The sequence below is a fragment of the Haliaeetus albicilla genome, chromosome 2 (genome assembly GCF_947461875.1).
Source record: "Haliaeetus albicilla chromosome 2, bHalAlb1.1, whole genome shotgun sequence".
NCBI lineage: Eukaryota > Metazoa > Chordata > Aves > Accipitriformes > Accipitridae > Haliaeetus > Haliaeetus albicilla.
This window is the reverse complement of record NC_091484.1, coordinates 66,070,289-66,097,208: the sequence shown is the minus strand read 5'-3', so window position 1 is coordinate 66,097,208 and position 26,920 is coordinate 66,070,289. Positions and strand designations below refer to the sequence as shown.

Genomic DNA, 26,920 nt, shown 5'->3' with positions numbered 1-26,920 from the left:
TAGGAGCAGGTTGTTGATGCCAGAAGCTTCTATTCACTCCCCAGTGAAAAGCCCATACAAATCCTGCTGGTTTAATATGCAGTTTTTATAAACTCATTAAGTGCTTATTACACTGACTCTGAATTATGAGTCAAAGGGTCCACAAGTCCTAAAAGCAGCCAGGTCTGCAGCTGAGTGACACAAACCAAAGGCCACAATCTCACAAGAAGAAACTGCAAACAGAATAAGGAAGAAGTTCACTAATTTCGCTTGCCATTTCAAACACAAACAGAGTCTTTCTGATTTGAGATGACGCTCGTCAGTCATTAAAAGATGTCTAACTAGAGACACAAAAAAGCAAACTGTGTCCAGCCACAACGCATTTATTATTTATCCTACCCTATTTATATCTCGCACTGAGGGATGTACGCGATAGACTGAATCCACATTTGTTCCTTGCATTCCTTCTCACAGCTGAGGAGATGCAATGAATCATAAAAGGTTTCATTGTTGCAATGTTTTGTCATGGTATGTGTAATCAGCACAGACCCCATTAAAGAGGCTTTGGAGGATGAGAAGTTTAAATATTTAATGTTTTTCTGCCTATGATAAGTTTAATAATTAATGCTGCTCCTACCCTGGAAATGACAAATCATACAACAAGCATACATGATAAAAGAAACAAACACAGCTAATAGAGAGGAAAACTTTACTCAGAAGGTAGTAATTAAAAATCTCTGTAGCATGCCTCAGGATCCCAAAGTACTTCGCAGGCAGAAGCAAGTTCTGCCTCCTGACCCAAAGAGCAGTTCTGTCCATCTCTTAAGCTACCTAATTTCTGAGGGGATGCAGAAGATGAGGGATAATTAAGTGCTAGTCTTTACCTTGCGTATTTGAGGAAACGATACACAGACACTAAGAGCCAAACTGTCTTAATGACTTCCACACCGACAGGAGAGAAAAAGGACCACGTGAAAGCTGCTGTCCCTTGATGTTCTGCACAGAGGAGCCAGCCATTAAGTCATTACAGAAAGTTGTTATATAGCAGAGTAAGAGCAAGACTGGATCTGTGCCTGTTTTCTCCTTTGCATGGGTCTAAATGGAGGGAGCTACTCCAGCTCCAAGCAGCATCTACAAATACCAGCTCTTGCCACCCTCTGAATAGTCTGTTTTGTAAGACACTACCACCAGTACATTTCTCTGGGTACATGCTCCTCCACATCCACTCCCACTGATGATCTGCAGGTATATGCAACCTTCAACCCCCACTGACTCGTAGCTAAAAGAAAATTCAACTCACGCACCGCTGTGCTTCAGTGCTGGACCACGCTTATGTAAATGCAACAGAGTTAACGCTGATGGAAAGCACAAAGCATGACAGTAATAAAATCTTCTGTGATTCACTCAATTCAGACACATTTTCAAATTATTAGCATCAGAAGTCTGTCAGACAAAGAGGGTGAGCACTTTGATATAGACATTGCCACAGTATCCTTCTCTCAGGGTAGAAACCGTTTTCCCTAAGCCCAGGTCTGAGATAATCACATTGTGGGAGAAATAGGTATATCTAGAAAGTGACTCATCTTACCTTCAGAGATGCCTAAAACAGGTCAGGTGACTCATTCCCCCTACTGAAATCAAGAGCCTAGTGTGACTATTTCAGATTGAGACACGTAACACCTTGTAGACATGTCAGTAGTACATCTACACCAGTGCAGAGTCAGCTGTGCCAGGGCATGGGCACTGGAGCTCAGTCCCCTGCACTGTCAAGCTGCTGGAGCACTCCCTGACACGCTTCTGACCCACACCTCCTCATTATCTCCTGAGCAATTCTCGAGCATAGGACCATTCCCAACAGCTAATCTGGATGCAGCCACCCTGTTTTGGAGGCTAATGGGGTTGAATAACTCAGACATGGTCAGACTGTACCAGTTGACCTCAGGGTCAGAGAAAGGTACTGCCATGGCATTGCTAACTAGGATAGGTGTAGCCTTCAATCAGTAAGATCCAAGGGGTTTTTTACACATTAATACTTTGCTACAAAACATGTATTTTTATTTTATTCACTGTCTACTCTTCTTGCTTGAATATCCTTTCTTAGAGTGGGCTTAGAGAATTTAGTACGAGGAGATAAATTAACCTTCTGACAGTAGACAATGTACAACTGTGTTTAAAAGCCACGTCTTTCCTAAGCTCAATCTTCTGCAATAAAACTAGGTTAGGGTAAACAAGTGTTCACATGTACTCCTGGAAAAACAGGTCAGTCACACCAGCCACAGTCCACAGCTTTTTAAAGTCATTTACACTCAGAAAAACATAAAAGTTTTACATTTTCCAAAGAATAGTTCCCTTAATGTAATATCCTTCAAACTCTTATCCAAGGTTTTTGCTTCCTCTTCAATGGAGGAACACAGCATCATTGTGTCTCTGCAGCATAACCCAGTCAAGGGATCCAGCTGAAACTACCTGAAACCTCCTCAGTGATGCAATGATGTGTCCTGCCAGGGTCATAGGGTAGTGTTACCTCAGGGCTCTATACCCATTCTGACTTTTTTGACCTCAAGCAACTAGTACTGCTATAATTCGATTGTGCATCAGGACTTTTTAGCTCAGCTGAAGGGTAGTATCCTAAAAGCTTGCTCTGAACTACAGAGGAAGAAACGCCAAGGTGAGACTTGATCTGAGGTCTCAAAGTCAGGGCAGTGTCTTTAATGAAGTCTTGCTGAAGCTTGGGTCTCCCGTGCCTGCATGTAGTTCCTTGGTGGTCACCGGCACACAAGGGTTCTTCAGCGCTGTCTTGCTTAACAGCAGGTTCTCCTAATATACAGGGCTTATTGCTGTTGCTGTTAAGGTTAGTGCTGGCAGTTTGCTGAGAGGCCACTTCAGGATGAAGAACAGCCTCTTCTTCCTCTTCAGAGAGAAGTGAGCAGGAGCCATCACTGGTCTGGCTGCTATTTGATACTGGACAGTCTTGATTTTGAGGTGGAGAAGAGCTACCATGCTGTACTGGGGGAAGATTTAAAATGCACTCATTCTCCACGTGGAGGTTTGTCAGCTTGTTCTTTTGGTTTCTTGCTGTCATTCTCTGGAGAGCACAGACAAGATCAGCAACGCTAAGCAGAAAGGATAGGCTGCTGACCCCCCAGATGAAAATCATCATGATGGATTTCTCAGTGGGCCGGGAGATATAACAGTCAACTGTGCTTGTACAAGGTGAATGGTAGCAGGAAAAGCGCTCAGGAACAAAAAATCCAAAAAGAAAATATTGCACAGCTGCAAAGGCAGCCTCAAGTAGTGTCCTAAAAAAAAGATGAACAGTATATGCCCCAGAAAAATTAAGGACACTTAGGTTGTCTGCACCACAATCTAATCTATTGACAACAGCACTTCTACAGAGCTCCTTCAGGTCTTTGGGGCTTGATAAACCCTTATTCCCTTTGCATCCATGCACCAAACAGTGCATTCTTATAATGTACATAGCTACCTTGTGCAAAACATAAATGCTGAATGCAGCATAAGGTAGCAGAATAGACACAGTCTGAATGAGCCAGAATCTAAAGTGAGATACAGGAGAGAACAAGTCATAGCAAACGTTGGAGCATCCTGGTTGCAGGGTGTTGCAGACGAAGCGCTCCTGCTCATCTTGGTAGAGTGGATAGCCTGCTAACACTACCACTGCCATCCTCAGCAGAATTATTAACATTAGCCAGATCTTTCCTAGAAGAGAAGAAAAGGAAAGAAAAAGAGTCAGAGCACTGAGAAGGAAGGGAAGGCAGGTGATGTAGTGATGCTCTCTCTACACCCAAGATATTTGAAGAAATAGCATCTACAGATCAGTCTCCCCTCTTAAGAGCTCCTCTTTGGCTTTGTTTTGACTGGGACTGAAACTCATGTGAAAATGTGTTAGCTGACACATTCCATAACCTTCATCTAGACTTGCCAGTGCAGAATCATAGAATCATTTAGGTTGGAAAAGACCTTTAAGATCACCGAGTCCAACCATAACCATGCCCACTAAACGATGTCCTAAAGTGCCTTGTCTATGTGCTTTTTGAATACCTCAGGGATGGTGACTCAACCACTTCCCTGGGCAGCCTGTTCCAATGCCTGACAACCCTTTCAGTAAAGAAATTTTTCCTAATATCCAATGTAAACCTCCTCTGCCACAACTTGTAGGAGTATGTAGGAGTTGGACGTATGATAAGCCATGCCAACTGACATCTCAGCCTAACGAAAACACTCTGAACATGTCCAAATCTGATAAAGAGAGTTCACAATTGAGTTAATAATCCCATTTCACTTACAGTTTTTCCTTGCTGTTGGGTTCATACCTCTGCACCTGAATTTTGTCCTATTTCAACAATATAGATCAGCTAACACAGTATGAAACTCTTCTAGATACAAAAGATTGTTCCATGACATAGTATTTGTACTTAGTCTTGGCCATGAAATTGTATGTAAAGTTTACTATAGCCAACAAAATCTCTCTGTTGTGACTAGACTGGTATTTACTAGTGAGCTAGTTAACGGCTGCTATTAGCAAACTTATGCAAAATGTTCTACACATGTACGTTTGTGTGTGCATACGTGTACCCCAGTCATTTCTCTCTGCTGCTTCTTTGGTTGCCCCATCTTGATCATGTCTTCCAACCTTCGTTCACCTTGCTGCACAGCTTCTCTCTCAATTCAGATCAAAAGCTCCCTTCTGTCTTGATACAACACCAAGTGAAGCCTTACAAGTTTGGTATTTTCATATATTGCTTACTTCATCTTTCCCTGAACTCTTTCATATGATTGCTTTAGGTAGGGTTTGGTCTCATCCACTTTGGTTGGAAAGATCAGGCCTTAACCTTAACCCATTACACCAATAGCAGTGAAAGATCAGACATTGATACCCTACGTATCATATCTTTTGAATCAGACTGTATTGTTCATGATAGTTTTTTGGAGGACTTTTGGATGGAGTAGGTTTTTATTAAAAGTTTTTTGTAAAGTTACACACACTGCTGTATTACTGACAAAGTTATTTATTAAAAAAAAAGAGAGAAAAAGAAGAAAAGAAAAAAGAAATCCTTTTCCTGGGCAGGATAGGAAGGCCTAAGGTTATACTGTTATATTGTCAAAAATTAAAAACATATTCTGTACAAACATATGGAAAAATTCAACATTTGAGGTTAAGTTTAGCACTTGAATTTCTCAAGTCTCCTTTTGAGTCCTGTCACTAGTTCCCTACATGGTTTTGAAAAAGTAATTTAACTTAATAATCCCCTGCTTTAATTTCATGTATTTTTAAAATATGCCAAGAAAGGAAAAAAAACCCAAAATACTTAGGAACAAAAAGCGAAAAAAAAAAACCCAAAACAGAAAAGAGTGATAAGATTAATTCTGTGCTTTAAGGAATGATTAAGAAACCAGTTGTAGTTGTAGACAGACAAACAGCAAGAGTCAGTGACTAAAGAGAAGCATGTTATATGGAGTTAATGGTTGAGAAATGCACTGAAAACCTCAAGTCATTAATAGTAATTGCACATCTCACATCCACGCAAGTTTTTAAAGATAGTCTGTGAGATAACACCAGTATCTGTGAGATAACACCAAGGCTTTTAAAAAATCCAGATCCCAAAGCATTTTTTCTGCAAAATATACAATTATTTACAGGTATTGTCTTGAACAACATTCTTTTCTATTTCCCATAAAGCTATTTCCCTGTAGTTGGTGTGAGTTTTAAATATTCAAATAGTTCTGCAACATTGTATACCTATTATTGTACTGAACGTGCAGTTCAAATGCCCCATATAAACTCTTTGTGGCTAGTAGACTGATTATGGGCTAGAACAGTAAAACCGCACTCTGAAGTGGAAAAATTTCAGCTGAAAAAATGTGAGGGATATATAAGCTGTATGAGAGATCATCAGAGAAACCTGCTGGTCCTGGCAAAATAATGTATTATCTAATCATAAATAAATTGAGGTCTTTCCATTTTATCTTTAATCACCTGAACTTTAGTGGTGGGTTTGCTGTGTTTTCAGCTTCCTGCATTTTGGTGACAGGCTGTACTGTTACTCTCTTTTTGACATAGTGTCGGTCAATAGAAAACACTAGCTGTATTGAATCAGTCATCTTTAGCAAGCAATGTTTCATATTTAGGTAGCATTTTTTTCCCTGTGAGGACCTCAGAGTGTTCTGAAGCACATTAGTTAATTAAGCTCAAAATACTACATGCTATTTCACTATCAATTTTTAATTAGAACATGTACAACAGGGAGTGCTGCTTAAGAAAAATCAATGGCTCCTTAGGAAGTAGTTTAGTATGACACACATTTTAGAGATAACCCCTCCACGCATCACCTTCCTTAATGACTCAGTCTTGATTAAACATACCAGAACAAGCCCCTTCACCCAAACCCCTGGGGCTTAGTTGGATAGTCCCTGCAATGCACAGCACAACTACAGCAAATGCCCATGGCTGGAGGCAAAGGGTATTTGGAAGGCCCTTGAAAGTTTTTATCTGGCTCACACTTTCCTCAAAGTAGCCCATGAAAAAGGAACAGTGTCTTAAATAATAAGAAAAAAAAAGCACTCAGATGACTGTTAGTTGAGGAAAAAACAACCGTATTTTGTTGGTTTTTTTTAACAATACATGTGATATTTGTTTATAAAAATAAAGAATGAAAAGCAATGGTAATTAACCACAATGGTAATAAACCACAGACTTCTTCCTGTAAAAGAGAGAGGTTTTTTTTCTCTTCTTTAAACTTTTTCATTTATCACTAAAGCTATTGCATGCATTCTACTGTTCACTTTATGTGGTATAAATAAAGTGTTACTTCTGTGTGTTTTCACCATGATCCCTACAACAGCCATTAGAGCTGACTGGAAGCTTAGGCACCAAAAAGAGACAAATGTGAAAACCTTGCTAGAATTTTTTACATAAAGTTAAAAAAATATCTACCAGAGAGGGAGTAGGAATCTGTTTAACAAGAATGGAAATACATTAACCACTCATAATATGTATCTAAATAACAACTTCTCATTGTAAGAGAGGCATTGTATCACAGAGGCATAGCTAGAAATTAAAGTCAATTATCAGTAGGACACTTGGGTGGCTTCAGGATATGGAGCAGCAAAAGAAAGAAGAGAGCTTTTTTAAAGTACTTACCTACAATCGTCACATTATAGTTGAGTGTGACAATCAAAAATCCCAGCGAGTCCCAGCGCTCCATGTTTGAACAGGCTCACAATACTTCCAGCTCCTGATGTCCTAAAAACTTTGGCATTTCCAAAGGAGATTAGACCTGGGAAGGAAAGAAAGGGGGAGGGGGGAAGGAAAAAAGAGGGGGGAATTTTTGGTGAGTTTCAAGGATGGAAATGAGAAGCCCAGCCACAGCAATGGACTGATGAAGGACTATTTTGATGATTTGAACAGGACTGTTAGTTTTGGATGTTGGAACAAATCTTCTTAAGGCTTTAACAGTTTGTCTTGCAAAAGCTCTAGCTTCTCAGATCCAATTGCTCTTACCTCTTGTGTGGATCTTCTGTCCAGACAACTGCAAGTAGACAAACAACAACAGGAGTGATCTCTGCCATCGTAGACTATTCTTACCCTCCCGGGGCATACCAGCCTCCTGGCATTGCTGAGATATTTCAGCAGTGAAGGACAAGGAGAGGGGAGAGAGGGAAGAAAAGCACAGACCAGGAAATAACAGACACCACTCTGTCTCCCCACGAGAACTGCAGATGGATAATAGAAGGAAAGAGGGTACAGAAGGACGAGCATCCCTATGTTTGAAAGGCACTTTCAGTTTAGCTCACTGGAAGCTATCCTGTTGCAATTTCCCAAAGCAATTTTGTTTCTAAAACACAGCCTTCCTGACAGGACATCATAGTCCTGTCAATCACAGCCACACCAAATTTTCTCCTGCGTGCTGAGCCAGCCAGCAGGCTGAGTCTCCCTGCAGACATGAAATAAAACAGGGGAAGCTTTAAAAAAATAAAAAAAAAACAAGAGTGGGGGCTGGTTTCCAAGATGCCACAAGTCACTTACTTGTAATTTATATCAGTTCTTTCTGCCTAAACTGCTTGGCACTCTGGACATCACTCAAAAGATCCTAGGGCTGGTTGCCCAGCATTCTGAAACCCCAGTAAACCTCTGCAGCAATGATGGAGTGAGCTGTCCCCTTGGAGCAGGACAGCCCTCGGGGCGAACGCACCTTGACTGCTAGGTGCAATTGCACAGCATGTCCTTGACACTGTGTGACTGCACTGTACCCCAGGAAAAAAGCATAGATGGAAATAAGACTCTCAACTTTTCTTTCCTCACCACCACCATACCCAATTCCCTTGGGGAAAATAATCTACTACCATTTTCCACCCGCTGTTCAACTACTTATGGGATGTTACTCTGTGCTTTTTAGTCTGTGCTGTGATAGCGAGAAACATAATGTGGATGCTTACTGTCAGGAAATAGTATCAGTAACTAGAAAAACAGCTGAAAAGGAGTCTGCGTGTGATATACCAAGGGAGAAAAGTGATGTTGTGAGAACCTGACACCTGAAGGCTGCTGGGAGCCCAGGCACAGGCTTGTCACTGCAACCCTGCTCATGTGCTTCAGCCCACGACTGTTCCTGGGCAGCAAGGTGAGTCGGCTCACACAGGGAGCTGTGTGCTGGTACTGCACGAATTACTTTCGGTCAGTGTGACTAGGCTAAGCTTTATGACTGAAAAAATCTTATCTGGAAAAAAGGCAAAACTAATCATTTAGTGAACTAAAATGTAGCTGTACAAAGAATTTCTCCCCAGCTCCCTGCTCACAGTGTGTGCCTGCAATGCCTTGGCAGAACACACTGAGCATCCTTTCTGTAGGGAGCCCCATCCTAAGGAAGCCCTAAAAGTGCAGTTCGAAAGGATGGCACTTAAAAACTCTTTATCCATTAACTGCATACAGAGATTTTTAATTGCCATAGTAAATACAGGAGTTTTCTTGGTTTCAGAATTGATTTATGTAAAATATTTGCCAAACAACCATTTCTTCTGTTACCGAGTTGTATTTATGGTGTGATGATGATTTTAGCTTCATTTCCCCCCCACAATTTTTTCTTTTTTTCAGAGATGTGTGTGTGTGAGGAGAAGTATGAGAAGGAGGGAAAGCTGGAGGAGGGGAACAGAGAAAAGATGCAAATGACCAAGATATAAATTATGCTGAGATATGAAGGTATTCCTGGTTAAACATCCTTTGTCAAAAAATAGAGTCAGGAATGCCAAGATGGTGGCAGGATATGAATGCTTAACAGCTGCATCCACACAATAGACTATAAATTGTCTCTGTCAATATTGCCAGTTAAAAAATCCTTGCTCGTCGTTGCTGTCAAACCTCTACCATTTGTGAAAGAAGGATGACAGCTAGGGATTTAAGCACCCAAACTCTTGCCTGCAGAACTATACCAGGTGACAACATCTGATCCCACAGCATGGATGTGCTGAGGTAGGATGGCCCATTTTCTTCTAAAAGAAAGCAAGCAACATCACCGTCCAGACTCACTGTGCAGCCTAACTTAGGGCTAGAGTTACGTCAGAAAGCCTAAATTCTATTTTAGCTTTTCCAGACAACTTTAGCTTTTTTATTTTAGCTTTTCCGGACAGCTCGTATCTTACTTCAAACCAACATTTCTTTTTGTGGTGTGTCCTCTTCCCAAGTTCAAACTGGGAAGAGACGCAGTCTGTCTAGCAATCCAGGACACCTCAGAGCCAACTTTGATTTATTGCACCTCAAGGCCTCCTTTGGCCGTGACCTGGGGCAGTTTGGTAAAAGAAAGGCAGGGCACATAAACATGGCAATGTCAGGGCATGGCCCTCAGGGGCACTGCAGTAAAAAACCTGCCTTTGAAGCACCAACGGTGTCTGCAGAAGGACAAAAACACAGGCCATGGGCCTGCTCTGCTCTGCAAGTCCCTGTCATCAGTCTAACTTTGGGCTACAGGCTGAGGTGGTCGTTATTAAGTGTTTGGTCTCTGCAAAAGCATAAACTATATTTTCTTCATCTCTTGACTCAGCACTGTCTTTCAGGCCAGGGTTCCCATCTGAAGATACTCAATATTGTATCTGAAGATACACAGCATACAGTTCCCCTTGTTTATTATTTATCTTTAGCTATTCCCTGTTTGTCTGTAAAGACTGTAAGCAAATAGGAAGAGCGATATTATAGACACGGATATAGCAGCAGAGGGACCCTGGCTCCGCAGTGCCACTAGTTGGTTGGCACCATCTTCTACATCAGGGACAGGCACGTGGTGCTCAGCCCCATCCCTCCATACACAGTCCAGTACTTGAATCTCACAGACAACTATTCCCAGGCTATAAAGCTGTCAAACTTGTGAACTTGCACTGAATTCTAGTTAAATAAGGGAGGCAGGTAGAAAACACTGACATAGTTTTAGGTAAAGCTAAACTTTGAAACCTGGTGGTATCTCATCACATCTGATTTTCGGAGGCATCCTAAAAGCCACTGGAAAACTCTCAGAGATGAACAATGAAACATAAGAAGGTGCAATTAAATCTATTTTAAAATTCACAACTGCTGTCCACATTTCTAACCCCTTACCACAGATCCAGGCTTGATCCTGCAAAAATTCACAGATGTGACTCCGCCACTGTGAGTGACCCACTGAAACTTTCTGAACTACCGGAACTTCATCTCACTGTGGACCTGTGTCACGTCCCTAGGCTAAGACCTGGGTTACTTGGCACAAAGCCTGGCAAAGACACTTCACCTAGACCGTGGCTCAGAATGACACCCAGAGGTAAGGCACAGTTAGCTCGAAGCCACTTCGGGGCTTCCCAATCCAGGATCAAATCACTCACCCAAAGGGTGCCACAGTCTACATTACATGCCCCCAAACTCCAGAAACTATAGGCATTCCCCTGGTATAGCAAATCCCAACCACATCTGTCTTGTCCAGTCAACACCTACACTAACGACATGTAAATGCAGTGAAGTGGGAGTTACTACAGGAGATTACACCCTACGCAGCACCTGACAGCAAAGCAACCTCCCTCTACCAATTTAATTAATGTTAAGGCAAAATGGGTCAGCATAGCAGCTTCCCTGATACAGAAGGGGATCTGGCATTTCAGTCCAAGTTCTTTGGCAGATTATTATTTAAGAAAGAAAAAGCGCAGATGCATATCTAATATTTTAAAGTCTAATTTTAAAATCTATTTAGAATTTTTCTAGTTAGCAAAAAATGATGTAGTAGTGACCAATTTTGCAGTAAATCTAGCTCTTCAGAAGGTGATCCATAAATTCAGGGAAAAAAAATAATGGCCTTATTTTTAAAATTTGTGTAATACAGCAGAAGGGTGAGAGAAGGAAAACAAGGTAGTCACGAAGGACAATAGCAAAGAAGTAGTAGGAAAAGCTGCCCAGAACAAATGTTCTTTTTAAGACATACATAGTGCATACGCATGCACATAAACATGTCAGACAAACTTCAAAGTAATGCCACAATGCATGTCAAAGCCTACTATAGCATAGACATAGTGAAGGAGCCAACATAGCATGGAAAGCCCTTGGTTTATGCAGGCACACGCAGCGCTGCACACTTTGCATTCCCTGGAACCTCTGTCCCTCTGCCACTAGGATAATCACTGCAGGCGGAATACATTCAAAAGTAGCCTCTCCCCAAAACAGCTATTGTAGCTATACAGACATGGAGAAAGCAAGAAAATTAAAACTCCAGAATTAGGGCTATGGAGCTTACACACACTGAGGCAGGGGAGTGGTGAATGTTCTCCATCATGAACTATTCAATGGGGAGCTTAAACAACGTGCTCCTACTCCCCACTGCTCAGCCTCAAATCCATCGGTCCCCAGAAGTGGCATTATGCAGAAGGTCTTTTAGGAAACTTTCAAAGAATGTGTCCGTCTTCCCCTTCCCTTTCTGTCTATCTTCCACTCCCCAAAAGGAGATACATACACATGTGCTCAAATATATATAAATGCCTATGCATGTATGTATGGAACAGCCCAGAGGGACATTCAGAATAGAGGAGTTCAGCTCATTTTAACTGCTCATATTGGTTGGACCTGAAGTTGCTAACTTCCACACTAGCTCGGTTATCTCGGATACTTAAGCGTGGTGCCTACAGTGCCTCACGTGTGTCTTGTTGTCTCCTTCTTCCTCTGCTAATTTAGTAAATCTAAAAAAAGACTGTGTTTTACTGCATGCTCTTAAGAATTTAGACTATTCTTTTACTTTGCCTCAAACATACCCCCTTACTATAAATATTTGAAGGTTCAGAAAGGTCATCTTTCTGAAGGGAACCTGCTTCAAAGAGGACAACAAATGGAAAAAGCAGCTCTCCTTCAGACTTTGGTTCAGCAACCTCAAAGCTATTTAGCCGAGAACTTTAAACATTTCAAGACTAATATGAAGGGAAATTAAGTAATGGGAAGTATATTCTCATTCAGGAGCTCAGGGCCAATTTCTTCAAAAGTATTTAATTTTACTAAGTAGTAAAAGTACAAAGTGAGTCCATGGGATTTTCAAAAGCACATTATTAATATCTGCTTAACTCCCACTGAAATAGGTAGCTACACCAGCACATGACATTATTACTGAAAGTTGCTCTGCTGTAACTCAAAAGAAAATCTAGTATAAAAGAGGTTCCATCTATTTTTTTTTAATTCTGCACTTAACATTTGACACCAAGTTTTACACTTACATTTTTGCACAGTGCAAATCTGAAGGTTTGGAAAGTTTGGGGATCCTGTATTTTATGATGAAGCTGGTGAACACATGTTTCATTAGTGCCCAACACCTGACGTTAATGAGAGGCTGAGTTCTTCGTTCAAGCGGGTCCAAACCTAGCAATCGTCAGGCAGGCAAAAAGTATGGTATGCTGATATCATGGAAATTCTTTTAATAAGAAAAATGCCTTACGTAATTGGGGAATAGATTTCATAATAAACAGAGGATGGCTAGAATATCTTTGGCTGACTATGCTTTAAATTTAGTACTTCTATGCTGTCGCTTCTCAGTATGAACATAGATAGTTTGTGGAGAGCAAATAGATCCCTGTTTTCAACGTGCACAACAAAAGGGGTTATTGTGTCCGTTCTGGAATACCAGTAAATAAATCTGTCAGCTCAGATTTAACATACAGGCAGCCGCTGTGGAATTAAAATAAGAGTTCTTTACACCTTCTTGTGTTTCATGGCTGATCATTTTAAGAAACAAAACCTATACTGTTGTCTCTGTTATTGAATGCTGACACTGCTTTTTCCTTCACTAGGTACAGATGAATTGTAACTACATGGTCATTCAAACAAAGCACTAAGCACCATGGAGGAAAGGCTAAACCAACAGAAAACTTAAAGAAGGAAGCTGAAAAGAGAAAAGTGATGGGGTTTCCTCTATTTCACATACAGTTTAAACCTCAGGAATCACTGCAGGCAGTACTGAGTGTGGATTTCTTCTTGCATGTGAAGAAATGTCATTTTCAAGCTAAATTTGTTCCTATGCAGAAATCAAAAGGTACATTCTTTTAAAACTCATCCTCATCTTGAAAATATGACTTTAAATCCCCCCCCAAAAGCTGTGTCCTGTACCTAATAAGATCCTTATCCAGAAAAGTATTTCTGTCTAAAAAGAATATCATTTATCATACTGTTTCACAGTAAGAGACTTTGATCTTCAGCTGCGTTTTAAGAATAATGAAGAAAAAATCCAATATTCCTTAGAGTTGCTACTCACAACTTACTCGTGAAAAAAATTAGTAGATTTCTTGCATCAATATCAGGATGTACAAGTTAATGTACTTATATCTAGCCATAGGATATCATCTACAGGACAATAGATAAATGAGGTTTTGAACCTTGATCTTGATCTTTGAATCTTGATTTTACAAGATTTGTTTTGACCTTAATCTATGACTTGCCAATAGTGTGTTTATTAAAGTTTAAAGTGGCCTTGTAAGAAGTACTTTAAACAAACTGTAGCTAGGCCAACTTCCACAACATTGGGAAAAAACCCCAAATTATAATTTCAGGATTTTAATTCTCCCCCCGCTTTGCTTTACAACCCACATCAGCTTTGCCAAGTGTCTACAGTTTCCATGGTTTCTGTTTTGTTTTCTCTCAAAGAGTGTTTTTAATAACTATCATTGATGAACGCAGAACATACTGGGCAGGACACAAGGAATTCCCCTGTTAAACTGCAGTAGTACTTGTACTTAATGTATTAAATCAACCAGGATTTTTTGTTCTAAAGAGAAAAGCATCATAAACTTCAGCTTGATGGCTCAGTCCTTCATAAAATTAATAGGAGTTCATATCTGACTTGTTTATGCCATTGAAAATTTTTACCATAACCCCAAAAGGGTAATGTGGATCCTGAAGGATTTATTCTGATGTTTTAGAAAGCGAAAGAAAACAGATGAGAATCACCAGGAGTGGGTTTCCCTGCAGGACCCCATTCCCAAGGCAGGCTGCAGCTGGGAGCCCACCGGCACCGCTCACCTCCGCGGGGCCAGCTCCCGGCGTGGTCCAGGGCAGGGAAATCTCACGTTAGGTACGTTGTAGTCGGGCCAAAGCAGAGAGCAGCAAGGAGATTTTTGCCAGGAAGGTAAACCACGGCATAAATGGATAAGGAGGACAATTTAGGTCCTGTTTCAGGTGCTGTTTAGGCAGGGGGAGATGAAATACAGCCTGTCTCGTTCTTGTGTTCAGCCTGCCATGGAGCTGCTGATCGATACTGCTGGAACACGTAACTGTTGGCTTCGTACTGCAGCTATTCAGCTTTAGCTATCAAAGCTTTTGGGAACTCACTGCTGTCTGTAGACATCTCCCGCTAGCTGATTACTGGACAGTTGAGTGGAAAAGAGAGGGATTCCTCAAGTCCTACACAGTTCATGCTACTGGAGGAAGCCAAGAAACATTACAGCTTCTGGAGAAACAGTCTGGGCTGTAACATGCAAGAAAATATACAGCAAATACATTGAATGCGATTCAACAGAATATATTGGTAACCTTACCCATAAAAGTGTGTAAGCAGTCTTTCTCTACCATCCCTATTAATAACGTATTTTGTTTTGTTTTTAAATGATAGTTCAACAGTCCATTTTCCATGAAGCAGGACTACTGATGATGCTCCGTTTACTTACCCACTACTGGCATGGCACTTCAGCCTTCCCATTAGGTGTGCCCAGTACAAACGCAGACCGGACAGCCTTGCATTTCTAGACTTCGTTCCAAAGGTAGCTTCCTGCCAGACCTGAGAAACATCTCCAGCCAACCAAGATTTGCCTCAGCAAAATGTTTCAGTCTGCTTGGGTAAAGTGATTTTGCCCACTCAAAGTTATCAAAAAGCTTCTACTGAAAACTCTTAGTACCAATAATGAAATTTGATTACTGTGGCAAGAACACAGCGTGCAAAGACAAAACAGGACTATCAGCTCAATCTTCTGCCTCTTCTGCATTATGACAGATACTTTGCCATTTCAGTCTAAGCTACAAAATTGCTACCAGTTACAGTGTTCCTGACATGTTTAAAAACTGTATCAGTTCTTTTAACTGGCCACAGATATTTATGGGTGTATTCTCTTGTGAACCACATTGTGCCTCCTAACTGCTGGTGCTATTTCAGTTTCTCTTTTTAAATTTTTTTATTATTATTATTGTTTTCTCTTTTTGCTGCCTTTATTTCCCTTCATGGGAAAAAAAATATTTAGGGCATCCAAAAAGTCTTACAAAACACCTCAAGGAACAGTTGTTTAAGCACTTTAACCCACTCAATTTGCCCATGATGTTTTCATTTTTGGGAAACCAATCCTATAAATTACCAGCTACCTGCATTTCTGAATATAACTGTATTTTCTTATGTACATGACAAATGAAGTTATGTTTATGTATATCTAGACAATTAATCTTTCCTTCAATGATCAAATTCATTCATCTGCAAAAATAGAGAACTGTGGATGGTTATAACATTTTATGGATTTGAAAATCAGCACAAGTCCTCCAGGACATGTTTAAACTGCATTCCCCAGAGCAATACTGTTGCTTCTCCACACTGAAGATAGTCAAGAGGACTTAAAAGTTTTTCACTTACTGTTTAATGTTACGGTTACTTACATATTGACTAATGCTCCATTTAGTGGTTTGTGGCAGAATCCCCTAGACACCTATTTCTGATCTGCAGGAATTCCTGTCCCAGATTGCAATGCTCAGAAGTAGGCAACGGTAATTTTCACTTCAAGTAACGTGCCCCTCTTACTGTTCCTACCTTCAGCAATGTCGTGATTCATCCCTCAGGTTTAGAGGTTTCAACTCCTCTAACATTGATAAAGTAACAGTACGCACCCAACGGTGCCTGATGTGAGCTCGGTGTTTCACTTCAGCTCTCCCTCTGCTCTTGGGGCAGGTGGTTGTTACACAATTGTACTTGACGAGACTTCCACCTCCCCGGACTTTCACCAATTTAATGCGCAAACCCACTGTATACACTGTTGACGTATCTGCAGATGAATAAGCCAAAGAACACCCACTGGTTAACAATCCTGCTCTGCTCTGAAATGCAGAAAGGTTTCGTAAATCCTGATGTAACCTCCAAATTCAGCATTACCAGTGATCTGTGTAACCTAACCTTAAGAGCAGCACTGCTGCTAATGCAGGTATTAGCTGCTGGAGCAGGGAGAAGACCAGATTAGGTCTCCTTAAAAAAAGCCAGGAGCTCCGGCCAGCACGCAGGGTCCCGAGACCCAGCGCAGCCCGCGGTGACCGGTGTGGCGGTGTGGGAGGAGGGGGCCAGGCACGCACAGGACGATCGCTGCAGACCGACAAAGACAGAAACGGCTGCAAGTACGCGTTAGGTTAGAGGTGTCCGGGGGCTGCCGAAATTATACAGACCCAATCGCACGTAAATGCACCGTGTACATAAGCTGACAACACAAACCAGCGCGGGCCTGCAGAATTCCATGTTTTCAGTCCCCAGGTCTGCAGCATTTGATGTTTCAATGCTCGGGAGAGGGAGCCGGGTGGCAGCTCAGGATTTCAGCTACGAGGCCGAGGGTGAGGAATTCGTGGGGGGCTGCTGCGGGAAGCTCGACCCCCTCGCCTGCTTCCCCGAATCTCCATTTTACACTGCAGTTCAGCCCGACTTCCCTGGGAGCGCACCTCAAGTCTTAAAAAGGGCTGATGGTGTTGGGGATTTGTGTTCAAATCCGCAGCAATTCTGCATTCGGGACAATACAGTACATCCAGCAATAGATGCTGAAACTGTTTTTAAGGACATTTTATGAAGAAGAAAAGCTGAGAGAGACAGATATTAGAGTCTGCTGAAGAAATCAAAGTTCCAATTTTCTTCTGTTCCTTGTCCCCCCAATCCTCTGAAGCTTTCAGTTTATACGGTAATTTGTAAAAAAGTTCATTGTTCATGTTACAATATGAAGGGGACAGTGCCAAAACCTGCAATCTTGTATCACTGGATTTACCTATTCTTAGTAAGTCAAAGAATCCAGACAAATGCATTCCTCGGGAGGCAAACAACAGGTTCAAATGACATTTAAAATAATTGCCTTTTCTGTTAGCAACTGCCATAGAAATTCCTTATTTAATGCAATTAATACCAAAAATAAATGCTCGCACGCACACTCACATACTGAAATTGTCAAGGACAATTCAGCTCAAAGTCTGAAATGATACCACCCACCACCCCACCCCACCCCCCCCCCGAAATGGAAAAATTAGATGCTGATTTGCAATCTATGTATTTCAGAGAAAATTCACAACTGATTTCTTGCCCTGTTTCTTTTTATAAAAGAAAATTCTTTAGAAAAGTTAAAGGGAAAATGTTGCAGCTAGGAGTCAGATATCCAAGCACACAAATCTAGCTAATGCACACTTTAGCTATCTGCACAACTTTGTTCTGCCACATGCCAGCAAAACAGAGCAGAACAAAAAAAGCCTTTCTGATGTACCATAATGACAGGCCATCACAGAAAAGTAATGATTCCATGGTCTAGATTTCTCACAGGTCAGAAACACTGAAAATGTCTTCACTGAAATTCAGGAGTAGATTCATTATTAAACAGGGAAGCAGAAGAATCAGGCCAGTCCTTTATTCACTGAAGCTCGGTGTCAGGGTGACATGACCATAGTTTCTCTAGATGAAGTCAATACTGCCCCTTTATGCTTTGTAGTATTTATTTCTGTTCAGCTGTACAGAAGAAGTCTTAAATCCAAGCAGAGCTGGAAGATCACTTTACCTGACAGTATTAAAAAATGCCAAGATATACCCATTTTGCTAAGTTACAAGTGTCATTCCTGTAGTTTCTCAGAGGACAGATTTAGAATTGCTGCCCTATAAAGCACCATTAAAGTACACATTCATACTGTGGACACATTCCTATGGTAAAATGTAAGGTGCATACTTGTTGGCAGTAATAAATAAGTTAAGTTAAATATTTAACATTAAAAATGCTGGTGGTGATTTAGATATTTAAACCTTTTTCACTTTTGTACAAAGCAACTACATAAAGAAACTGGAAAATAATTTTCCATCTCTCTTCACAGCTCTGCTAGTGCTAATGCAGAATTACTGTAACTATGACAATAGACTTGGGGTTGGTTTTTTGGGGCAAAGGGGGTGTCTGCAATTCTTTTCACCCTCCCTCCCACCCTGTGACTTCAAAAGTCTCATTGACACATACTGGGAGGTGTCACAAGCAGGCGACTCCCTTTACCCCTCTCTTTACACAATGTTCATACTGATGAAGCCCCACAGCACCGCCAAATTAACGCCAGCAGCTTTTGTTCTTAACAGGAGCTCTTCTACTTTTTTTTTTTTTTTTTTTGGTAAAGTCTGCCTCCAAATATTATTGATTATATTCTAGTACTTGATAAAGTGTGCTAACCTTTTGCACATACAGGATGACCTTTTACTTTAAGGCCACAAAAGGAACAGGATGTAATTATTTAAGTAATGTGACCACCAATACTTTCCAAACACTGCTAGATTGTGTATTAACACCAAGATAGTCCTGCAATTCTAATGCACGATATTCAAGATTATTTGGTGTATGTATTTTATGTGTTGCTTTTGTGCCATTTTGCTCAGTGTAACACGGTCTTCCTCCTCCTAGGATTTATGGCAATACAGTCTGCATATCCTGAAGGGAGTCAATTATCCCTCAAACTCCTTGCCCGAGAAATTTAACATCATCACGCTACTTGAAGTATCATCAATGCCTTTTGGTATTACCACCACAGAAGATATAAACACATTTGTCCGTCTTTATTTCCTGATTTATTTTAAAGCTAGGCATACCTAATTCTGCCTCATAACCCTTCTAGCACACCAATCCCCATCTTTTTGGCCTCTCCTTTTTCCACAGAAGAATGCTTAGCTTGCCTGAAATACATGAAGGAGAAGTACGTGGTCACAGGATGATCTGTATTGTTTAAATATAAGGCAGCAAGTATATCACAGCTGCCAGTTCCCAAGATACCGTTTCCATGGAGAATAATTTGTACTAATGTCTAAAATAAAGGGGCATGAAAACCCAGAAGCAACGAAGCAAGAAAACATACAGATAAGAGAAGAATGAGCTCTAGACTTAAGTGTGCTGCAGTGTCTCTCATGTAAAGGAGGTGTCCTCCTCTAACGCCTGGTTAGTAAAGCCCTCATGTCACATGCGTAAGTCTTCATCTGCCTTTTGAGGATGTGCTTCACTGCCAGCGAATTCAAAGGGGGCAGCAGCGCTATTTCCAAAGATTCTCCAGCTTCAAAGTTTTACTTCAGTAGTTACCACAGCACCCCAGTCCAAGTGGCAGAGATGCAACGAAAACAGGTCTGAAACTAAATTATGTAAGTACCTGGTGAAATTGTATTTCACAAATACAATTTTTGACATTTTGTTGTTATTTGCTGCTCTCAATCTGTAGATACCATTGACATCTTCACAAAAGATACTGTCCAATGCCTTGACTGAACTTTACAAACTCTTTAGAGAGATTCTGGACAACTCATAGGGGAAATGTAAGTATACTGTCACGTATCATCACACCAAGAAGCTTCTTAGCATATCATCACTGAAGAGTATGTCCAGTAGTAACAGTTGAAAGTCTCCACCAATAATGCTGAAACACATTATGCATGGTGTAAAGGGCATGAAAAAACCAATTTTTTTTTCCCACATCAAATTGCATCAGACCAACCACTCTAGAAGGAACACAAGAAATACAGTTGATTTGTACTGCTCTGTCGCCTGCCTTTCTTCGATCTGCCATCCTGTTGCTTCTTTCTTTAATGGGAAGAGCCTGATGACCCAGCCCAGGCAGCAGAAGCAAACTCAAGCATGGCTTTCTTGGCTAACACGTTCAGTCCTTTTCAAGCTGTGGTTCTGCGATTCACCAGTCACTTTTTGTGAATTCTCATAAAGGACCCAGAAAAGCAGGTTCATACGTGGTATGAAACAGTCATTTTCAGCATCATAATCTATGTCTGCTATCGCTTTTGGTTTCCTTATGATCAGCAGCTTTTCTTCTAAATCTCACTTCCTTTTTTAAAGCATTTTCTCCTAACAGTGGTCACTATGTATCTTCTGTCATTACCTTTAGTTTACACAATTCAGACTGTCAACAGTCCTGTGGTTTCCTCAAGATGTAGTTCAGCTGAAGAGAAAAACCAGAAACAGCAGAAAGACACTTACTGCACTTTGGGCATAGATACTAACATTTCGATACACATCTAGGTCACATTCACACTGCTATGTTTGTGTTTATATTTGTTTTCTCAGAACCTGTTAGAGACACTAAGTGGGCACTCCACTGCGGAGATAGGCAGATGTTTTCAACAACTGTCAATTCAAGTTAAAAAAAAAATTAAAAATTCTGATTACAGAAATGTTTTCGAAACAGAAGTGAGGAAAGTGCTAAAAGCTAGGTTGAGTGAATTCCTTATGATGACCACATAGAAGCAGCGAGCAATATGAGTCTGCAGTGGATGTGCAGCACTTCAGTTAGTAGTTTAAACACGTCATTGGAAAATGCAATGTTCGTTACCAACAAAGGACGACTGTAAATAATTTGTTGCTTCAGCTGTTAAGGCTTTGGGTTTTTTTCTGGTTCTGTCCTTTCAATTCCTCTATCCCCTCCCACATACTGCTATTTTTATATATAGCCAACACTACCAGATGTCACTTTGTCATCTGCCACCAATACACCATCACCCTTTTCTGGTGAGGTTTTTGCTACTTCTAATCTTTAGGTAATAGCTAAAGTTTCTGGCATTAGGAAAGCTAGGAAGTAGAGAAAGAGGTGTTGAAAAACAAAGTCTGAACCAAGACTCTGTAAATGTAAACAGTTCTTGCATCCTGTTTTTAGTTTACATGATAAACTAAGCTAAATAAGCTAAGGGAAACTAAGCCATATATACTGATCCCTCTCTCTCTCAAAAAAAAATACAATTATTGAGAAGGATGCTGTTATCCTGCTATGGGACAGGATTTTGTATGCTTTTAGCAATAGAAAACATGTATCATTTGAAAGACTGATAGGGTTTGCGAAAGGCGGAAAAGGTGATTTGACTTTTTTCTTCTTTTTGCACTTTATCACATGGCTCCAGTATTCTCAGTCCCAAAGAAGAGTGTCTGTCAGAATTATATATATCACTGACAAAAAATTCAATATAAACAAGTGTGCAGATGGAAAGAGGAATTAGGGAAACATCTCTGGGCTGCAGAGGGATGCATGAATAAAAGCCCTTACAAGACGCCTTTTTCAAATATTTATCCAATTACCAATGCATAAATGACCAAATGAATGGCCCACTGGCTCAACATATAAAAATAATTCATTAAGACAATAATGCTTGAAGGGACAGGTTTATTACATCTCCTACACCTTTTCATTTCTGAGCTGGTGACCAAAGCAATAATGAAAACCTTAATCCAGAAAACATTTACAGCAAATTTAGTTTCAGGTTCTGAAATGAAAACACAATGTATTTGTGCTGTTAATTAAAACACCATTTGGTTCTCCTCCCTTCTCACATCCCAGGTGATTCTCTAACCTTGCAATGGCATTTTCCATACAGTATTGCTTAAAAAACTACACTAAACACAATATAATCCTAAATAATAATTCATTTTTAATTACATGGTATAGAATACCTTGCAAACAAAAGACACTTATTAAGATTTACTGACAGGTATTGTATTTTTTGGCAACCCTGGAACAAACTAGAAGAAAAAGCAAAGAATTATCCTATAACCATGAGGGAAAGAAACATCCATCTAAATGTAGAGGATTCATACAGCAAAACTTAAACTAAAGAAAAAATCCACACTTACAGCAGATTTTTTTTTTAATTCTTAGTGCAAGAAACATAACCAAGTTAATCACAGAATCAGTACTAATTAAGAATATGGAAAATTCTCCTATACAGAGGTAGAGTCCAGTGCACAAGGCTAAAACGATATTCAATAGTCTAAACAAGACTGAGCCAGGTATTACGGAATCCACTTTTTAAAGTATCAGACTGTATGTACATACATACAATAAATAGACTATACAATCTTTAAAGTAGTTTAATAAACTTCACAAAAATTATAGTAGATGCATTGAGATCTTTACATAATCCAAAGTTCATATCTCTATCACCCAGAAATGGATAAAACCAATATTCCTGATATCAAGTTAAATGGAAAATAGTTTAGCAAAGTGTTGATAAATCAAAATATTTTACATATTTTAAAGCCTAAATTTATGCTTATAAAGGATGAATTTCAAATGCTCTGAAAATGTTCGTTTTGATGCTATCTGTAAAGAGGTTTCAAATGCTGTAACTTGCATTTGTATTGTTATAAACACTTTCCTTACATTCCATGTTCAAGGGAAAAATGGACTTGGGATACTCACAGTTCTGATGCATTGGCACAACAAGAAGTGATGAGAATTAAATTATTTTAAAGGCCCAAAGGACATCAGGTGAATTTATGGGCAAAACCTTCATGTCTCAAACTACACAAATCACATTAGAAAGTTAACAGAAAGCTGTTTGGTATTACTACTTCAATCCTGTCAGTGCCTCTCCGCCCGGAGGCATCCGAACAGCATTGCACTGGAAGTCAAGTGTGCATCTCTGGGCCCCTGGGTTTGCTACAAGCCCATAGGGCTTAATAAAACAAATACAGAATCTTTATGGTTTATCACAGCAGTGCATAAATCAGGGACATCTGTTGCCATTCATTTCAGTGATAGTCGCAAAGAAAGTATTTCAGGGAACTGAGAGTTTTCAGCTATATCTTTCTAAACTGTGCAAAAAAAAAAAAGGGGGGGGGGGGGGGGGAAGTCACCCTGGGGCGTTATAAAGCAAATACGCTTATACTGACAAGTTATTTTCGAGAAAAGGTTCTTACAAATTCTAAGGTGGCAACAGCTACAGTAAGAGGGAACTAGTAACAACGACAGAAGAGCTTAATAATCAGAGTCGAAAATTATGTTCACAGTTTGGTTACTTTTAATTTCTGTAAGCACCTACGCTGAAAAACATAAGGGTTTATATTTTAGCTTCAAAACCGAATCTACTTGTGACAAATACCTTGTTAAGATTTCCATTCTGCTCTTCTACAGGCCTTCTCACTGGAACAATTTTTTTTATTATTTTTTATTTTATACAAACAGACTTACTTTGATTTAAAGTAAACATATAAAAATTGAGAATATTGCTTGCAACAATGGACCTGGAGGTGAAGGAATGAACTAGTCAGGCCATACAAAAAAAAAAATCTCTCTCACAATGAATTCTGCTAAACTTCTAATGCTATGAAAATCTGCAAAAAGGATCACAAGATCTGTTGCAAATTTCAGAGATTTGGCCCAAGTCTTATCATCATCATCTGAATACTTTAATAACTGTATCTTTATATTAAGGAAAAATAAATGATTCCAAGAACTCAGGAAGGCACACGCACCTAAGTATACTATAAATAAAACACATCATGAAATTACGAAGATCTTCTGATCCCTGTACACTCTTTTGGTTCAGCACTATGGTCAAGTTCTCTCTTTTGAAATACAATAAAAGGCATACAAGAAATATAACATATGCATAATAATTATGAAGAATAATGCTAATAAGACAGCTTACAGAGAAAAGTGCAGTGAAAAAACCCAACGCTATTTATTCAGGGGCTTGTGCTACTGTAAATACAGACTTCATATTTGCTGCTGTGCAAGGGGAAGAATTTATCCTGGGAAGCAGCAATGAGGAACACAAAAACCAACAAAAATAAAACAGATATTAAGAGAAACCTTTAAGATGGAACTCTCCCAACTTCATTCCTCTAGTGCACAGTCATCTGACTACATGGTTTGTTTTCATGCTGCCATTTCTCTTCATGAGTACAGCGTATTAGAAAATGGCACAGTTCTTAAATATTTTTCTGCCTCTACTTCATTTTTTTGTTTCTTCTTCCAAGCACCTGATTTGCTGTTTCCTCCCTCACAAAAAGGGTAAAGCTGTTTTCAAAAGTGAGGAAAAAAATTGTTGCCCATCTTCTCTCCCAAACACCGATTTCTCCATTTCTCCTTCCACTAGGTATTTTACTCGTGTGCTACACAACGGGGAGGCACTGTAAAGGCAGCTTGACAGATTTAAAAATAAAAAAATCAAAAGTCTTTTTTCTTTATCCCCTCACCCCCAGCCCACCCCCCAAAAAAATGGATGGATGAAACAGTATGTCCGTAGGAATATTCCAGTCTCCTCTGTTAGGAGATAATAGCAGGGGACCATCTAACCACAGTCAGATTGTCAGCACTGACTGACCGTTTCTTTGCGGCTTTCCTGAAGTCCTTATATTTATCTTCACACAAGCGGGAAATGGCCTGTAAGACAGAATAATGAAAAAAACCTCAATTGCCTTGACCACAGCTGTACAGGTAAAATAAAACTAAATGCAGATTTGTATACATAGGTAGAATTATGAAAAGTCACTTAATGAGGCAAAACACATGAAGAGCTTCTCCCCAAATCCTCTTTCTCATTTTATTAATCTTAAAAGAAACAAACACACTGACACTGCATTGCCCACCACAGCTCCTTTTGAAGGACTCTGAGCATATTCCAAGCCCTTTTTTACAGGTTAACCATTACAAATCTCATTGAGGTAGCTGACAATGCATACCCACTGCTATATGGTAACATATATAGCACTTCATTGGTGAAAAATCATGGAAAACTTAATAAAACAATTATAGAAATTGTAAGTATTTTGGAGAATTTATAAAGAGGATCGCTCATAATTTTTTTATTTTCTAAAAAGTCTTGTAGTAATTATATTTTTCTCTACTGATAAATGGTCTGGCAGAATACTCGCCCTGCCTTGCTTACAGAGATGATGTTTACTGCCTTTTGGAAGGAGGTGGTGATTTCTATGTGATCTGGCTACCTTATATGGTGTCAGTGGGAAATGTCAGAATAATCTAATTTGCATTAAAAATACACAGAAATGTTAAAAACCTGTTAAAGAGAGAGACAACCATCATTCCAATATTGACTCCTATCATACTGCACTGGAGTTAACGTTTTCTGTTTCTTCTATTGTTTTTAGCCAAGTCTAAACCAAATATTTATTATGGACCTCATATGCACAAATATTCTGTGCCCTAAACCAGCTTGTCTATTAGAGTTCATATGGTTGGGACAAGCTATGCTTGGCATCAGTAGGGATGTTAACTCCGGCAATCAGACGCGCAGAACTGCAAAGTTCACTGCAAGGAGTACTCGAGGTCAAATTAAAAAATAAGATGAACTAAACCAGTATTTTTGTGTACTCAGGAATTCTTGTAAGTGATGTCTTAAGATACAATGTTTAATAAAAAGTACTGTACAAACAAAACCAGTACAAGCATTTGATTATAAAACAAGGCAATACAAATAAACAGCCTGACTCCACTGATCATTTTCTTTCTTCATCTTAACTTCTATAGCACAGGAAGTTGTAGCAGTGAACAGCCCTTTAATTTTAATAGTCCTGCAAAGACCAGAGGCAGGTATGACAGAAGCACACAACTCATACATCTGAGAGCAAGTTCACCTAATGCTTTGGTCAAGCCAGCCACAAAACATGGCTAAATTAAAAAAAGCAAAACCAAAACAACACAAAACCTACCACCACCACCAAGAAACCAGTTGCTACTTTTTAGTTGGAACCTGAATTTCCTTTTGTTAAGAGCATTCTTGAACACAGTTTTCTTTCTTGGTGCACATGAAGAGAACAGAATAAAATAAAGCAAATATTCCCGTTGCTTTGTAGACCATAACTTAACTCACTTAAAACTGCTTAATAACATTTTATTTAATTTAACCAGGAACTCAATGGACTAAGAAAGTTTATGCAATTCAATCGGATTTGAAATCCAATAGATGAAAAACATCTAATCATGAAATAATGTGCCAAGGCACAGCTTGGCAAATAGGTGTACTGAGGTGGAGCTCAGCTTTTTTCAGCTGCCAATCAGGCTATTACCTTAGGCACCAAACAGCTAGAGAAGGTAATCACTTCAAAATTGCCTGTTTCACAGGAAAATTTCTGTTGTGGCACTTAGTCAGACAAAATGAAATTTTGCTTGGAACTGGCACTTAATATTTGGCATCTCTAGGCTCTGGTGATTAATCATATGGATAAGAAAAACATCAACTACTGTTTAAAGCAATCCTATATCTAAAAATGCCTCTTCATGTGCAAATAATTTACAAAATTGACATTTGGAGCCTGTTTGGCAAGTTAGTCAACTTTAGCATAACATATGGGGAGACAAAACAAAAGCAGAAAGTTGTAAATATTTATTATTGTCCTTCAGTTAAAATAAATCTAAACAGCTTATAAACACCTTTCTGTCACCTGATATTTCTGTTGCTTTTATTGCTGGAAAAAGAAACCA

At 39.7% G+C, this 26,920-nt stretch overlaps 2 protein-coding genes across 6 annotated transcripts in view; both read right to left on the bottom strand.

Annotated features, from left to right (window-relative positions):
• Positions 1-588: 588 nt before the first annotated feature.
• On the bottom strand, positions 589-8,533 carry GJD4 (gap junction protein delta 4). Its single transcript, XM_009918782.2, has 2 exons — positions 7,139-8,533; positions 589-3,696 (listed from the first exon to the last, which is right to left on the bottom strand). The coding sequence occupies exons 1-2, from the start codon at positions 7,200-7,202 to the stop codon at positions 2,513-2,515; spliced, it is 1,248 nt and encodes a 415-aa protein (XP_009917084.1). The 5' UTR covers positions 7,203-8,533; the 3' UTR covers positions 589-2,512.
• A 13,309-nt stretch (positions 8,534-21,842) lies between these two features.
• Positions 21,843-26,920, bottom strand: part of CCNY (cyclin Y) — a 130,502-nt gene continuing 125,424 nt past the window's right edge. For all 5 annotated transcript variants that reach the window (XM_069778139.1, XM_069778142.1, XM_069778140.1 and 2 more), the window contains one exon: positions 21,843-24,862. In XM_069778139.1, the coding sequence (XP_069634240.1) occupies positions 24,746-24,862 (117 nt within the window). In that variant the 3' untranslated portion in view covers positions 21,843-24,745. The remainder of the gene's footprint in view (positions 24,863-26,920) is intronic.

Bases quoted from the DNA above. Each gene is read 5' to 3' on its own strand.
- GJD4 (XM_009918782.2), bottom strand. From the start codon at position 7,202: ATGGAGCGCTGGGACTCGCTGGGATTTTTGATTGTCACACTCAACTAT. The intron at 3,697-7,138 runs GTAAGTACTTTA...CTTCTCTTCTAG, and splicing joins CTATAATGTGACGATTGTAG to GAAAGATCTGGCTAATGTTA.